Source organism: Andrographis paniculata, unplaced genomic scaffold, assembly GCF_009805555.1.
Source record: "Andrographis paniculata isolate CXL003 unplaced genomic scaffold, ASM980555v1 Contig30END, whole genome shotgun sequence".
Classification (NCBI taxonomy): Eukaryota; Viridiplantae; Streptophyta; class Magnoliopsida; order Lamiales; family Acanthaceae; genus Andrographis; species Andrographis paniculata.
In genome coordinates, this window is record NW_026137563.1 from 2,247,360 (window position 1) to 2,263,576 (window position 16,217).

The following is a 16,217-nucleotide window of genomic DNA, read 5'->3' on the forward strand; positions in this document are numbered from 1 at the left end:
TCAAAATATATGCCAAAAATAAAATAAGCAAACAAAATGAGGCAAGGGAAATATTAATCAATGAATCAACTATATAGAGTAATTATGATTATTTCTGAGAGGACACCCCTGGGTTGATGATTATGCCTTAATCCATCTTGTTTACATACACATGGCAACAAATATTAAAAAATTAAAAATTGAAAAGGTGTAAGAATAATCATACATGAATGGACCACTCCACAAGGAGTGAATTGATGTGGGGAAGAACACAAACATACACATTATATATATAGATACATATATAGATATAGATACATAGATGCATACATAGCCTGCAGGCAGAAGGGGCAATGTTTTGGGGGCTCCCTCATCTCATCTTAGCTTGTTCCACTTGCTGTGAAGATAGCCCATTGCCCATATACAAAAATATAAAGACTGCCAACATGTGGGCATTCTAGAGAGAGAGAGAGAGAGAGAGAGAGAGAGAGAAAGAGAGAGAGAGGGAGAGAGAAGGGGAGCGCATGGCTGCTATGATTTCTTTGCACAGGCTTTTGTTGAAAGCCTTGGGATTGAAGGCAGGGATATTAATCATGGCATAAAGGAAAAACCAACACTGTATTTATTAATTATTGTTATTGTTATGGTTTTTGTCATTCATCTTCGATCACTCATGTGTTTGCAGCAGTAGTACTTTGGAACGAATTTGTTTAGTTTTCTTTTTCTGAGGTTTGATGATCAGATGAGATCTAGAGAGGGTCTGATCTGCTATTCATTCATTTTAATTTTCTTTGCATTCATGGCTGTCTAGCTAGCTAGCTACCTTTCTTTTCAAGGCTGCTTTATGATGACACATTGAAAGAGTTGTTGTGTGTAATATTAAAGCAGAGATAGAGAGAGAGAGAGAGAGAGAAAGAAGACTATATGTAAAGTAGCTAAAAGCAAGCCAAGAGAGAGAGAGAGAGAGGTAAATTGGCTGTCACCTGAGCAACTTCTAGAGAGAGAGAGAGAGAGAGAGAGAGAGAGAGAGAGAGAGGTTAATTAGCTTTGCTATGAATCTTTAAAAATTACTATCAGTCTTGGGATTTTCAAGGGCTTTTAAAACATTAATAGGCGACTTGATGATGGAGTCTGTAAACAGCCACCGCCATCACCACCACCATCATCAGTTGCAGGAACAGCCTGTTGGTTCTTCTTCTTCATCTTCTTCTTCCTCATCTTCTTTAGATACTGCTCCTTGCTATGGCGTAGGAGCCACTGCACCCAATGCTTGGAATCCCATAACCTTCTTGTAAGCTCTCTCTCACTCTCTCTGTAAATAATGGAAATTGGTTTATTAGATATAAATATATGGAAACACCAATGATGATTCTGTGACTTTGAAAATGTCATTATGAGTCTATGACCATTTTTATTCCTTCTGACTTGAACAACCTTTCCCTTTTCCTGTTCATATTCTTGGCTGATTTGATGTTCACTTCGTTGATACTCTCCAACATACTTTTAATTAAATACACACCATTTATTAATTTTATTACTTCTGTTCATATCTTATTCCAGTTTTGATCAGCAGGTCATGATCTCACAAGGGTTTCTTCATATTGAATTTTCCCCCAAAAATTAGGGTTGTGTTTCTGTACACAAACTTCATCAATGTCCTTCAAAATCTTTTCTTTTACAGGAACACAGCTGGATTCAGCAATCCATACACCTGCAGCAGTGATGGCATATTGAATTCGAGGCAAGACAGCACATCTCAGCTCTTATCTAATTCACAGTACATGATGACTCCCATGGCGTCAGACTTGGGCTTCAACTGGGGGGCCAACAACACCCCCGCTGCAAACTTCATCTTCCCCAACCCCAACCAGTCGGCACAAGATCTACAGCTTTCGAGGATTAAAGAAGAGTTCTCAGATCACTATCTCAGAAAATACAGTGAGATATTGAGCAGCAGCAGCAGCTCATCGTCCGGCACCGACGAATCAGGCCTAATCATTAGAAGCTCTACTGATGAACACCAGAGGAATTTGCACAAGTCTTTCTCGTCTGGAAATCTTATGGACAAGATTCAGCTTTCACCTGGAGATCAATTGTATCCCAGCAATGGCGGTGCTGCAAGGGTAGGGCTCAGCCAGATTTTTCCTAGCATCAATATTTCGAATTTGAATCAGACAGGATTAGCCTGCAATCCGGGCTCGTTGGATATGAACCTGGAGGCTCTCGATCTTCTTGCTTCTTCAAGATATAATGGCAACTTTGGACCTTCTCCACAGAATCATCAAATTGGGATGTTAAGGGATGGATTCCCTAATTTTGGATTTGATCTTATGCAGCAACAACAGCAACATCAAATCCCACTGTTTAGCCCCAATAAGGTCAGCTCACAGATTCACAAACTCTTGAGCTTACATTTCGTCATGATCCAGTGATGGATTCGATTTAAGAAAGAATCATAATCTTAACCAAGTTAGCAGCAGTAATTGCAAAAAAATCAAAGCCCTTTCTTGAATTTTTTATTTTATTTCTTTACAAAAAAGAGAAAGCCCTCTCTTTTCTGTGTTCAAAGGCTCCTTCAGCCTTTTGCATTATGCACACACACATCTCTCTCTTCCTCTCTCTCTCTAGATATATATATATATATATTAATTTTTTTTTTTTTTTTGAGAAATTGATGAGTCCTTTTTTTGGGTTTTCTGATATGGACATTGACAAGAGAGGGCCATATGCGCCTCGTTTTTAATCATTGTTCTTCAGCTCAGCTTTACTCTTTTGAACTTTGAAGGTATCATCAGTCTCAAGTAATGGTTCAGCAGCTGCAGACACAAAACGAAGCTGTAAAATGGAGACGAAACCCCCACTTGAAAACGCACCAAAGAAATCGCGATTGGAAGCACGCGCTTCTTGCCCACCCTTCAAGGTATCGCCATATCTATCCATGATCATCCATTATCGATTATAAACAAATTCACATCTTCATACATCATCAATTTTATCGCATTGATTCAATTTCTTCAGGTTAGAAAAGAGAAATTGGGAGATAGAATTGCAGCCCTTCAACAGCTCGTTGCTCCTTTTGGAAAGGTACTTAGACAGACTATCTATATCTAATCAAAATTGTTAATGAAATTAGGGTTCTTGAAGCTGTGTAAATATTTTATAGATCATTCTCAGCACAAGAAATCACACAATTAGTCAAAAGTTGCTGCAGCATGCTCATGGAAATTCATCACTGTTCTGTTAATTGTTTATAAATTCATTAATTATTTAATCAGTTATATATATATATATCTATATGTATATATGTATGCATGTGTGGAGAACACTGCAGACAGACACAGCATCCGTACTGATGGAGGCCATTGGATATATCAAATTCCTTCAGAACCAAGTTGAGGTACATGTATATACATATATAGAGAGGCTATAGCCTGCTAGAAATTCAAGACATTCTTCTTGGTATTTGTTCCATCTGTGCTCAAAATTCAAATTGGAATTATTCAGGTCACAAATTATTTTAGAACCTATATATAAAAGAAGGGTTTTCCAATTTCCAAATTTGTAATAAGACACACCATGCATATATACGAGGTAGGATATAAATTTTCTTTATCATTAAAAAAATGGAAGTTACTGTTATGTTGCAAAATTTACTTTTTCTTTAGACAAAATTTTGTAGAATTTGAATTTTTTAAAAACTTAAGTATATAATGTATATATAATTTTAAATTACTGTCTATAAATAATATCAAAAACTTTTAATACTTATATGTAAACCAAATCTTTGTACTAATATGGCCTAGCACCGCGTAACGTTCATTAGCGGCGCGATAATAAATTTTTTTCTCTTGCAGACTCTAAGCGTTCCTTACATGAAGGCATCGCGCAACAAATCCTCCCGACAAATCAAAGGGGTATTGTATTTAAGTTGTTGTTATTTGATACGATACTTTATATAGAAAATGAATCTATCTATCTATCTTTATCTAAAACTGTGATTGTAATAAATTTTCGAACCAAATGGTGCAGGGAAGTGTTGGAGAAATGGAAAACCACCAAGAAGAGTCGACAAAGCGCGACTTGAAAAGCCGGGGCCTGTGCTTGGTTCCATTGTCGTGCTTGTCTTACATCGCGGATGGCGGCAGCGCGGTTGTGTGGCCGCCGTCGCACTTGGGCGGCGCCACCTAATGACCGATCGTGACTACGTATGAATTAATCGATGCATGCATGCACCAGCCAGTGTATGAGTTTATTACTATATATATATAGGGATGGCTGATTGGGGATTTAATTACCTATGCTTAATGGAGCAACCTTGGTCATATTCCTACTAGCAAAAAAAAAAAAAAGGAAAAAAGTAATTTATTAAGGACCAAACTTAATTTTTGTTTGGAATGGACCAAGTTTGATCCATTGCTGACATTTAATTTCCCAATACTGTTGCTACATTGTTTGTGTAACCTAATTTTACTCTTCCATTTATGTTCTTGTTATGTTATATTACTATTGTTGAGTAATTTAATTCAACTTTTTTTTTTTTTTGGTGTGTGTGTTTCATTGTTGAGAAATTTAACAACTGTTTTGGGGTTATTATTGTCCCGAAATAAAAATAATAAAATTGAAACGCATTTCATGATATACTTGCAATAATTTAATTTTATTATAATTAGGATTAATAATTGAACAAAATTAAGTATATAGTGAATTGGGTTAGTAGAATATATATATATATATATATAATTGAGAAACCATCATGATATATTCTAATATTGAGTAAATTAATATTATATTAGATTGAGATGTGTAAATGAGTTTGGATTATCCATGTTAAATAACTTCACATAAAATATAGACATGCTAACTATCTATAAAACAGATGTTATCGATTAAAGTATTGTATTTGCATTATATTACATATATTGTGTTTTCAGCTTGTCTTTCATGTATTGTGAGCATTAAGCTGTTAATATTTAGGCATCCAAATATATATATATATATATATTTTATATACACTAAATTAGTACCCAAAACCCAATCCAAGTAATATTTGATTGCTCAAAACTCGAATTCAATTTTTTTTTTTAATTTTTTTTTTCAAAATATCCTAATCCAAAAATTTGGATAAAATATCCGAACTATTCGATCTAAATAGGCTGGCCCAAACATAAGCCCAGTTTTGGTGAGAGGCTCTTGAGCTCCGGACACCAAATAAGATGGCCCAAATATAAAGCCCAGTCTTGGTTAGGCCCACTGGAATTGCTCCTCCGTTTTACGCTAAAGTGAATGAGGAACGGAAGTAGAACCCGGAAATCGACGGCGACGAAGAGAACACTCGAATGATGGCTGACGTGCAAAGAAGACCGGGAAGGCCGCTACCTCCGCCGGGGAGGGGTCCACCACCGCCTCCGGCTGCAAAGCCTGCAATACCACGCCTTGAACCTGTTGACCGGGAGAAGGTTCTTTTTACACCTAATTCTCTCTTGGCGTAATGTGTGTGAATGGAAGTTCCTTTTATTCGATTATTTTGTTTTTGCTGTGCATCTGAGATTGTGTTGAGCCTCTATTTTCTATTTAAATATTTTCTGTCTCTCCTTATCTAAGAAAATTTAGGAAAAGTGTCGAAAGTGCCTGTTAAGAAGGCATCCGTTTTTTTGGTGAATTAGGGTTTAGGATTTAAATGCTATAATGTGCATTTTCTCGATGATAAAGAAAGCTCGTGATTGATATATAGAATTTATAGAAGTTTATGGATAGCTATTTGTTGTATGCTGAATTTGTGGAAATCTCCTTGGATAACCAAGAAGCACAGAAGACCTTAAAGTTAAACTTGGAAGAACTTCCCCTTTTTTTTCAACAATCATTATAATGGAAAAATAGCCGCGTTGTTGATTGGTAAATTTTTTCAGTAACATGATTAAGACTCTCTGATAAGAATTACTTCCAGTGACTTTCTTATCTCTTCAAATCGATTCATGTAGTGATGTATTCGTTGATCTTATTTTCAGTACTTTTTTTCCATGACTTCTACTGATTGATCATTTACTCTTGGAAATTTTGAGGAAAGGAAAATTTTGTTAATGTATCCGTTGCCTTGTGAATACCTGCAGGATCTTTGTTCCATGTGTGTTTTCTTTTATAGAACTTGTTTATCCCACTCTTTCAAATCAAGATATGGTTTAGAACTAACATCATTTTTCTGGACACTGTTTGGTTACTCATTTTTGTGCAGACCTGTCCCTTGTTGCTTAGAGTTTTCACCAAGGTATGGAATCCCCTAGGGAAATTTTAATTTCCAAGAAAACGTTTTGCAGAAGTTTTGATTTCATTTAAACATTGACAGGTTGGAGGGCATCACACTGATGATGATTTTGCAGTGAGAGGCAAAGAACCCAAAGATGAGGTCCAAATTTATACATGGATGGATGCTACATTGCGTGAATTAACTGATCTGGTATGGAATATAATCTCCAAGTTATTCATGGTTTCATTTATGGGGTTGCACTCCAGCTTGCTTTGTTCCATGGATGGTTTTTGTAGAATCATTGCATCAGTTGGAAGAAGGAACTAAAAATGGTTGGCATACACTTTTTTTTGGGCAACATTTTAAAATATGTTCATTCTTGCTTTTGATCTATTGGTCTGTTATTTTTCCCAACTTAAGATTGCAGCTGCTTCGCAAATATGAAATAAGTTACTATATCACAGTACACCGGAAATGTTTCCACCATTTTTTTTCCTAGTTTGTATGTGATCGAAATATCTCAATGGAAGTTTGTTCTTGATTTTTAAGGTCAAAGAGGTAGCTCCCGAAGCAAGAAGAAGAGATGCCATCCTGTCCTTTGCTTTTGTCTATCCTGATAAGCGCGGGAGATTTGTGGTCAGAGAGGTCAGCAATTCCTTTGCATATCTCTACATGCTTTGCTTCGAAAACACCAGCAAGCATAGATTTGTGCATGAATGTATAAAAATGTTTACACTTACATTCGTTGCCAAACAGAATTATACAACATCCTTACACAAATGTCATACTTTCTTATGAAGGTGGGGCGAACTTTTTCTTATCCGAACGGGAGGCGCCCTGACAGTGGAAGCAAAGCCTTGGGTGAACTCAGCTTTCAGGTACTCCCATGTTTATAAATGGAATTATGGAATCCCTCCTGTGTTAACTCTGTGACACAAGTCATCTTGACTCGAATTTTGCGCATACAGATCGGTGATTACTTGGATGTTGCCATTCTTACCCAGTAATCCAGCAGGGGGTTTGTGTATTCGCAGCATACAACATTTTAGCGACGGAGCCAACGTGTCTTCAGTTGTGCCAAATTTGTGCTTGTGGAAGTTGCTATGTAGGATTTACTGAAACATTGGCCAGTGCTTGTACTGAATATTAGTCGTGTATTTTTATTTTCTGTTTTTGCATTGTGTTCTTAGAAGCATTTTGCTGGTTGAACCATATTGCCTAGAACTTGAATATTATGAAATTTAAAAAAACATTTCATTTAGAAGTTTTTTTTTTTTTTAATGCTTCTATAAACTGGATTACGTAATACATGACGTGGGCGCATTAAATACGACGTCGTCACGGATCGGGTCACCCGACCCGGGAAAATTACAGATTTCTGTTCAATGTGTATACACATACATACATACATACATTTCCCAGAATGGGCAACGGAAGGCAGGCAGATAGAAAGGTGGAGATTCAAGAAGCAGGTGTTCGTACGTGCAAATCCACATTGTTCCCTTCCATACAAGTTATGAACTGAGAGGATCCGATATCCCCTTCAATATTCTGCGGGTGCGCCGCTGTTTCTTCTCTCTCGAAAGTTGTTTCGCATCAATGTTTTCGAAATTGCGTCGCTGTCGCTTTGTTGAATTTGTGATGGTTTGTGACAGGCCATGGCGAATAAGAGGGGATTATTAGCTCGAGCAGGCATCCACAGGAGTAGAGGCATTGGATCTCGCTTCTATATTGCTTTCATAGTTGTCGTCGTCTTCGCATTCATCGCATTCTCCTTTTTCTCAGGCGGCCGCGGCCGCGGCCGCAGCCGCTTTACCGGTACTTCCTCCATTTAATTCTGATCTTGATGTTTTATGTAGTTGATTTTGGTTTCTTTATATTTATTGTTTAATCACTCCGGATTCTGGTGTTATGTGAGAGATTTAAGAATTAGGGCATGCTAGTTTCTTTTGTTCGATTTCGGAAGTTTGGCTTTGATTGCTGTAATGCAAGTCGAGTGTACTTTGAAGTTGATTGTGATAGTCTCTATATAAATGAATTTAAAATTACATATTTAGTGGACGGCTTCTTTTGATTACGACAATTTTTGCTTGTTGGATTTAACGATGTGATCCATACAGCAACTGGTGTCTATAATGGATTTTTCTTGATATTTTTTTCTTGTTTATCAATATGCTTTGTGCTTAAAAAGACGATCAAACAATTCCCAATCATGGTCCTTGCGGATCGACTTAAAAACAACTGTTGCCTGATTAGTCAAAGGTGGCATTTGTTGTTTTTACTGGTTGGTGTAGTTAACTGTTTGTTAGGAAGGAAAGTAGTGAATGGTAGATTTGTTTCTATTGTAGTTTATTTTCTCGTGAAATTTTAGTGGATGGAGATGATGTAATACTAGGAGTCACATATCAAAGTAGAGTTGTAGACAGTTAAATTTGTTACCAGTTCACTCATTTTTTTATATATTTGGGAAATATTAACTTAGTTCTGTCATAGTATTGAGTCATTTGTAGGTCTGTAACCTTGTGCTTTGGGTTCTTCTAGTCAAAACACACTCGACTTGAATGATAGACTTCTGGTTTAATTTGTTTGGCTTTTTGGGTGAAAGTGTTAATTCTAGTTAAAGTTAGGGTAGGTACTTGGAGATGATGAGAAGAGGTGTTATGCAATGATCTAAAGTGATTTGAACAAAATATTTTTAGAGTTGTATCTCATTGGTACTATTTAGAGAATCTTTCGAAGATATTGTTTCTTTGGAGAGTGCACTGAATATGGTGATTCTTGGATGGAAAAGGGCTTTGCTACCCTTTTCTAATTTCATGTGCTTCTGAGTAGGGGATACGAGGCACTGATGAACAAATAGGATGGAAGCGTGCAGTTGAAAATGGAAATTGTTTGTATTCATTGCTAGATTTACAAATGAATTCAATGGTTAACTATCTACAATTCATTTTGATTGCGATACAGCAAGATTTCAGCACTTTCAGCAACTATTTGTGTCTAATTGTCATTTTTGCACTTTCAGCAATTGGATGTCTTCATTCACAATTACATTGACTCTCTATATTGAAATTGATTTTGTCAGGTCCAAATGAGTTAAATGTTGTTTCTGGCGGGCAGGTATCTTTCTAAGTCATGTCAATCATTTTGGTTATGGTTTTGGGCCTTCGGCATGTTTTATGCTACAAGAATTGTACTTTTTTTATGCAGGATTTAAATTGGAGAGGAAGACTAGTGTTGCAGTATCTTAAGCCTTTATTTTCTAAGGAGGTTGTTATTCAACTGATAATCGTCCTTTTAAAATGGTCGTAAATGTGTTATTTGTTGAAGTTGTTTTTGCTAATTTGTAGATTCTATCAGGTAATTGATGTCATTAACGCCAACACTCATGATTTGGGGCCCTTAAGTGTCAATTTTTTACGGAATCATCTGTCTCCATCTTGGAAAGATACTGCACTTAGAGTGGATACTAATAATGAAACATCATTTGAGGTCAGCATGATTTTCTTTTTGCAGTGGAAAAAACTGTAGTATAATTTGAAATATCCTGAATTATTTGTTCTTCTGTTACAATTCATTTTAAGTTTATTGGAGAAGCTTCAGAGACAAAACAAGATTCTGTAGACAAAGAAAAATACAATTCAACAGGTATGTGCTCAGAAATCCTTGCTACACTTGTTTTCATTTAAAGGTAATAATTCATTGGGTTATTTGTTCTACAGATGGAGCCTCTGCATTTCTTGATTCACCAACTAAAGTGGCCAGAAGGGTAAGTAGCAGTCTTCATGTTTCTATTTGATATGATGTACTTGTTACGTTAGATACTTTTGTGACAAGGATCTAGATTGATCCTTCTACGAAATGGGGAGAAACCATATCACTTCAAGTTTGAAGTTTGTCTGCAAATATGCTGCTCTACCCTTGAGATTCATGAATATATGAAAATTGTTGTATACTCTGCAGCAATTGAGGGAACAGTTACGTGAAAAGCGTGCTGCTGAGTTGTTGAAGCAAGACGATGAAGTGACCATCAAGCTTGAAAACGCAGCAATTCAACGATCAAAATCAGTTGACTCTTCTGTTTTGGGGAAGTATAGTATTTGGAGGAAAGAAATTGAGAATGAAAATGCTGATTCAACTGTGCGCTTGATACGGGATCAAATGATCATGGCCAGGGTGTATATTAGCCTTGCCAAGATGAAAAACAAGCTTGATTTGGCCAATGAGCTAAAGATCCGGCTCAAAGAAAGTCAGCATTCTTTAGGAGAGGCAATTGCTGATTCCGATTTACATTCAAGGTATTGAATGTATAACATTAGCCATATGAATTAGCATTAGAGTAACTTACAAAGATCAATTTTTTAAGTATGTAATATTCTTTTGACAGTGCACCAGAAAAAATTAAATTGATGGGGCAAGTGTTATCTAAAGCAAAAGGACAATTGTATGACTGCAACCTGGTCACTGGGAAGCTAAGATCCATGCTACAATCTGCAGATGAGCAAGTGAGAACTTTGAAAAAGCAGAGCATGTTCCTTAGCCAACTAGCTGCAAAGACAATTCCGAATGGGCTTCATTGTTTATCCATGCGCTTAACCATAGACTATTACCTCCTTCCATTAGAGAAAAGGAAGTTCCCTCGAAGGAAGAATCTAGAAGATCCTAGTCTTTACCACTATGCTCTCTTTTCTGACAATGTTCTTGCTGCTTCAGTTGTTGTCAACTCAACCATAATGAATGCAAAGGTGTGTAATTCACCTTCCTGTTTTCAATATGTGTTTGTTGTTTTATTATAATTATTCTGGCAAAGCATGTCCAGAAATTTGAGTTAATGGAATATAATATTGGCACTTATATTTGGCAATATCTGCTGATCGGTGTGATCTATGCATATAAATTAATAAAGTCATGCTTTTGAGAGCTTTGACCCTTTCAGAAGTTACTTTATCACACTATAAACAGAGTGTGATTACATACATAAATAAAAACACTTTGATTTATAGGCATGTAGCAAGTCTGATCCTTATGGATAGAATTAACTAGGTGCCATGTGTGCCTTTGGTATGTATAGGCATTTTAAATTTTGAGAACTATAATTTTAAGTATTTTCGTATGAATAGAGACTTTCAATTTATGCACACTTCTGCATGTATGTCCTGCATGCTCATTAATTCTTCTTTCATTCTTTCATGGATTAACTATTTTGTGTAGTTAAGCCCGCATATTTTTCAATGATTTTGCATGATCAATGCATGTCACTTGATTACTGAATTTGGTCTTTGACTGATGCAGGAACCTGAGAAACATGTTTTCCATCTTGTTACTGATAAGTTGAACTTTGGTGCGATGAATATGTGGTTTCTTTTGAACCCTCCTGGTAAAGCCACAATTCACGTAGAGAATGTTGATGAATTCAAGTGGCTCAACTCATCGTATTGTCCTGTTCTCCGTCAGCTGGAGTCTGCTGCCATGAAAGAATACTATTTCAAGGCAGATCATCCATCCACTTCTGGTTCTTCTAACCTGAAATATAGGAACCCGAAGTATCTTTCAATGTTAAACCATCTGAGGTTTTACCTACCTCAGGTTTACCCAAAGTTAGATAAAATTCTCTTCCTCGATGATGACATAGTTGTCCAGAAAGACTTAACTGGCTTATGGGAAGTAGATCTTCATGGAAAAGTAAATGGTGCAGTAGAAACCTGTGGCGAAAGTTTTCACCGGTTTGACAAATACCTGAACTTCTCCAATCCTCACATTGCCAAGAACTTTGATCCGAACGCCTGTGGGTGGGCATATGGAATGAACATCTTCGACCTTAAGGTGTGGAAGAAGAAGGATATAACTGGTATCTACCATAAATGGCAGAATATGGTATGTTTTCATTTAGCCTCTATCTGGTTATAACTTTCACATTGTCTTCTCTGTCTTCCTCTCTCTCTCTCTCTCTCTCTCTTTCTTAACATTGTTTTGTTACTTTTGCTGTGGACATTAGAATGAAGACAGGGCTCTCTGGAAACTTGGGACACTACCTCCAGGTCTGATTACCTTCTATGGGCTCACACACCCTCTAGAGAAAACATGGCATGTGCTCGGCTTGGGCTACAATCCTAGCATCGACAAATCTGAAATCGAGAATGCAGCAGTTATACATTACAACGGAAACATGAAGCCCTGGCTAGAGCTGGCAATGACCAAGTACAAGTCATACTGGACGAAGTATATAAAATACGGCCACCCCTACATCCGCAACTGTAAAATAACCGAACCTTAGAATGACCAAAAGCTTAAGGGGCCGACAGCCATTCTAACTCACGGCTTCCCCTTACAACGAGGAATGAGGTGATGACAGTCGCACGTAAAACTTCCAGCAAAGGCAAGTTTGTCCTCCCCCCATCGTTACATCTTATTCTTTGATTCGGTTCTATTCATCAAATGTAGGTCATTGAGAAAAACCTTGGATGAGCAAAAATGGCTAGCCTGATTGGCAATGTGTTTGTTGTTTAGTCGAAGAAGCTTCTCTACTAACTCTAAATTCTTTGGACACCCCACTTGGTATACAAAATGTAGTAGCTCTACTTCCCATTTTCTTACAAGATTTGTGTCAATGCTGAACATTAGAAAAAAAAAAAAAGGGTTCTGTTTTTTTCTGTCCCATTGGCAACAAGGCTACATCAATGCCCTTGTACAGGTTTCATTTTCTTGCATTCAAAATATCTGTAATGGGCCCCCCCATTTGGCTATCTTTCCCTACACTTTATCGAATAAAAATCTAATCCCCGGTGGCAAAAACTTTCAAATTTTGAACTGCATTCATACATTGATTATGTAGTTTTGTAAAGACGAAAGGTTTCTTCATCCAGACAGTGAAAGTCTCGAAATAAACAAAACTGGGGTCTGACTTTACCTTGTCATTACAAAAATGGGACAGTAGAAAATAAAAAAATATCTGCGTTTCCATGAGATATTAATTTATTTATTATCCAAAAAAAATGAAAAAAGCAAAAAAGCAATGCACTACTATCTTGAATAAGACAGCTTATGGGGTAATAAATGAAGTAAGATTATTTGTGTAGGTTGTCCCGACCCATCATAATTACATAACACCAGTAAACTGATGCCACTGCACTGTACTGTCCTAATCCTATTCCTATTCCTATTCCTGTTCCTCTCTCTATCTAACTTGAATTAGCGATCAATTGATTTATTAAAATATGTATCACTTAAATTTAAAAATACAACTATTTATAAAAGATAAATATTTGATAATGCAATTTTGCTGAGATATTTTTATTAATTAATTCGGCGCGGGAGCCGAACTTTCTTTTGGCTTAAGCCGACTCACACCACCATTTCCTGCATTCACTCTCGGCTTGCCATTGCCAATTTGCCAGTCAGTCACTGAACATCCATCGTCGTTCTCCCCACCCTTAGCTTCCGTTTTCTTCAATTCACCACTTTTCTACAATTCCATAAGTCCTTAATTATTCAGATCCGCTGAGCGATTAAAAGCTTTTTATTGGAATTATTAAGTTGCATATTCTGACGGGTTTCTGCACTGGTGGCTGCAGTTTCTTGAGGCAGAAGAAGACAGGTTTCCTTCAGGTGTAGTACTTGTATGCTTGAAAATCACGAGTATCACTCTTCTCGTTGTAATTTGTGGCTTTGTACATATTATTGGATGATGAACATTGACCTCTAATTTAGGAAATAGTAAGTGTTAATCATGAAAAAAAAAAAAAAAAAAGGAGAAAATATAGTTTGCGTATTATAAAGGGGTTATCTGATTCGTGAATCGCTGGTTGACTTTCATAATTTGATTGTATCGGTGAATTTGTGGTGTTTTCCGATTCGAGTCTGTTGGAATTTCTAATTGATACTACTCAGTGCGATCAGAGTGACCAAATTGGATCTCAATTGCTAATCTCTTTGTGATTTTTTAGTATGCACAATTCGGCTCGTGATTTTCATTTAATCAATTTCTTGATGTTCGTTTCAGAAGGATTGGATATGGCTTCACTACAAGGCCTTGTTTTTAGTCCTGTTGTCCGTGTAAAACAAGTTGACTCACCCCTGTTGAGAGCTGAACTTGTAAGAACTGGATTTTCTGGCGTGAAAGGGCTTAGAAAGCACAGGGCAACTGTGGGCTTCAGACAGAATTGGAAACAATGCCGAACAGTTCGAAGTTGTTTCAGTTCATCCTCAAATGGTAATGGCAGAATGGCAGGAAATTCGAGCGAGAACGATTCAAATTATGTCAACTCAAGTGTGCTTGAAGCAGGTATATTTATTTCCACTGAATTGCTTAGTACACTACAAGAAATTATTGTTCATGGTCACATAGAATTTTGATCTTCGTTATGTTGTTTAAATTAGTTGAGGTGCGAAGTGGGCCGGATGGTTTCATGGTCAAGATGAGAGACGGAAGGTATTTGAGATGTGTCCATAATAACCCTCAAGGAGGACACCTACCCGATTATGCTCCTCATCCAGCTATCGTCTTGAAGATGGAAGATGGGACAGGGATTCTTCTTCCGATAATAGTTTGTAAGTGAATGATCATATATGTCACGACAAGTTGAAAGTTTACTTAGATACCCATACGTTTATCTACTGATTTAAAGATTTCATGGGAGGTTGAATAAGTTTACTCATTGTCATTGTGGTTTTCATGGCAGTGGAGATGCCGAGTGTGCTGCTCATGGCGGCTGTGCGCAATGTCCAAATTGTAGGTTCACCTTTCCGGGTTCTGATTCCGCTGCCAAATCTTGGAATTGAAATGTTTTTGCATCTTACTATCTTTAATTTGTGCTCGTCATTTAGGCTAGACCAACCATGTATCAAGTTGTGAAGGATATGATTGAGAAGATGGGATATTCGGTGAAACATGTACGAGTGACCAAGAGGGTGCACGAAGCATATTTTGCCGAGCTACATCTAGAAAAGGTAAAGCTGCGTGGATGGAAGTCTGAAATACTGTAGAGGTATAGCTTAATGAAAAATGCAGAATTAATGATGCAAGGAAAATCATTTTTTGTTTTCGTAGTTGGGGAATGAACCCGAGAGCATAAGCTTTGATCTTCGACCCTCGGATGCTATTAATATTGCAGTGAGATGCAAGGTAAATTATTCACGCTTCTGTATACTTGAATTCTCTTTATTGCATCTGATGAAGCTGTGACTAATTGAAGCGCGCTACCACACGTTGTTTCATATTGCCTGCAGGCGCCGATACAAGTTAACAAATTCTTGGCATATAATGACGGCATGAAGGTTATTGAATCTGCCAAGCCGTCGGTCCAGAGCCCCTCATCAGGCAGCGTATTTTTCACTGAACTGGACAGGTAGCAATCCTGCTATGTTAGATCATTATATATTTATATTTTAAGCTAATTATAGAAATGGAAGGCTCTTCATCTTCTCTGTTACTAATGCAGGCCTACCGGGCATCCGTGCATTGAGACAAAAGAATTCGATCTAATGCGAAACATGCTAATTGCTGCCGTTGAAGAACGATACACAGATGCAGGTATTTTTTGTCTATTCTTGAATATCGATTTACTTTAATCCCTAGTTATTTCCCATAGCATTAAGCCCATAAAACTTCTATTAACTGTCCTCTTCTTGCAGCTTTGTGGAGGGACAAGCTCACCCAACTCCGGTCCAAGAAGAACTGGACATAATCTGCATCAACGGTATTTACTGCTCCCTGTGATTTCACCGATTTGAATTCATCCAATTTACTTGACAACAGTGAAGCAGTTCGTCCAGATGATTGGCAAATGGCTTGCATTATGTATATAAGAATTATTGCCCTGGCTTCCCCCAATTTCATCCATTGCGTATTTGTATGTATGTATAGTGATACAGTAATGAAACATTTTTATGTATGAACCCAGTTTGGTAAACGAAAAAACCCATCAAATACTAGTTAAAATTTGAATCTTGTGTTGTGAGGTTGATGATTGATTGAATAAAATCAAACCAGATGGAATTAGGA

The 16,217-nt window shown here is 37.1% G+C and overlaps 4 protein-coding genes across 5 annotated transcripts; all 4 read left to right on the forward strand.

Annotated features, from left to right (window-relative positions):
• Positions 1-312: 312 nt before the first annotated feature.
• LOC127246969 (transcription factor bHLH110) lies at positions 313-4,501 on the forward strand. Its single transcript, XM_051268648.1, has 7 exons — positions 313-1,270; positions 1,661-2,357; positions 2,765-2,899; positions 2,998-3,063; positions 3,311-3,376; positions 3,834-3,893; positions 4,009-4,501. The coding sequence occupies exons 1-7, from the start codon at positions 1,101-1,103 to the stop codon at positions 4,165-4,167; spliced, it is 1,353 nt and encodes a 450-aa protein (XP_051124605.1). The 5' UTR covers positions 313-1,100; the 3' UTR covers positions 4,168-4,501.
• Positions 4,502-5,265: 764 nt separating this feature from the next.
• On the forward strand, positions 5,266-7,484 carry LOC127246253 (histone deacetylase complex subunit SAP18). The gene is made up of 6 exons (XM_051267508.1): positions 5,266-5,435; positions 6,209-6,241; positions 6,320-6,430; positions 6,770-6,865; positions 7,021-7,098; positions 7,189-7,484. Exons 1-6 carry the CDS (start codon positions 5,316-5,318, stop codon positions 7,225-7,227), a joined length of 477 nt encoding a protein of 158 aa, XP_051123465.1. The 5' UTR covers positions 5,266-5,315; the 3' UTR covers positions 7,228-7,484.
• Positions 7,485-7,622: 138 nt separating this feature from the next.
• LOC127246244 (polygalacturonate 4-alpha-galacturonosyltransferase-like) lies at positions 7,623-13,749 on the forward strand. The gene is made up of 11 exons (XM_051267498.1): positions 7,623-7,777; positions 7,876-8,038; positions 9,303-9,337; positions 9,428-9,487; positions 9,578-9,709; positions 9,802-9,865; positions 9,940-9,986; positions 10,181-10,515; positions 10,605-10,962; positions 11,510-12,091; positions 12,213-13,749. Exons 2-11 carry the CDS (start codon positions 7,879-7,881, stop codon positions 12,489-12,491), a joined length of 2,052 nt encoding a protein of 683 aa, XP_051123455.1. The 5' UTR covers positions 7,623-7,777; positions 7,876-7,878; the 3' UTR covers positions 12,492-13,749.
• Positions 13,566-16,160, forward strand: LOC127246247 (bifunctional nuclease 2-like). Of its 2 annotated transcripts, none has more exons than XM_051267503.1 (9): positions 13,566-13,822; positions 14,220-14,498; positions 14,594-14,764; positions 14,896-14,945; positions 15,041-15,163; positions 15,264-15,338; positions 15,443-15,561; positions 15,655-15,746; positions 15,848-16,160. In XM_051267503.1, exons 2-9 carry the CDS (start codon positions 14,228-14,230, stop codon positions 15,898-15,900), a joined length of 954 nt encoding a protein of 317 aa, XP_051123460.1. In that variant the 5' UTR covers positions 13,566-13,822; positions 14,220-14,227; the 3' UTR covers positions 15,901-16,160. The 2 variants fall into 2 exon arrangements, with proteins under 2 accessions (XP_051123460.1, XP_051123459.1); XM_051267502.1 differs by having other exon boundaries at positions 13,568-13,822; positions 14,217-14,498.
• The last annotated feature ends 57 nt before the right edge of the window (positions 16,161-16,217 follow it).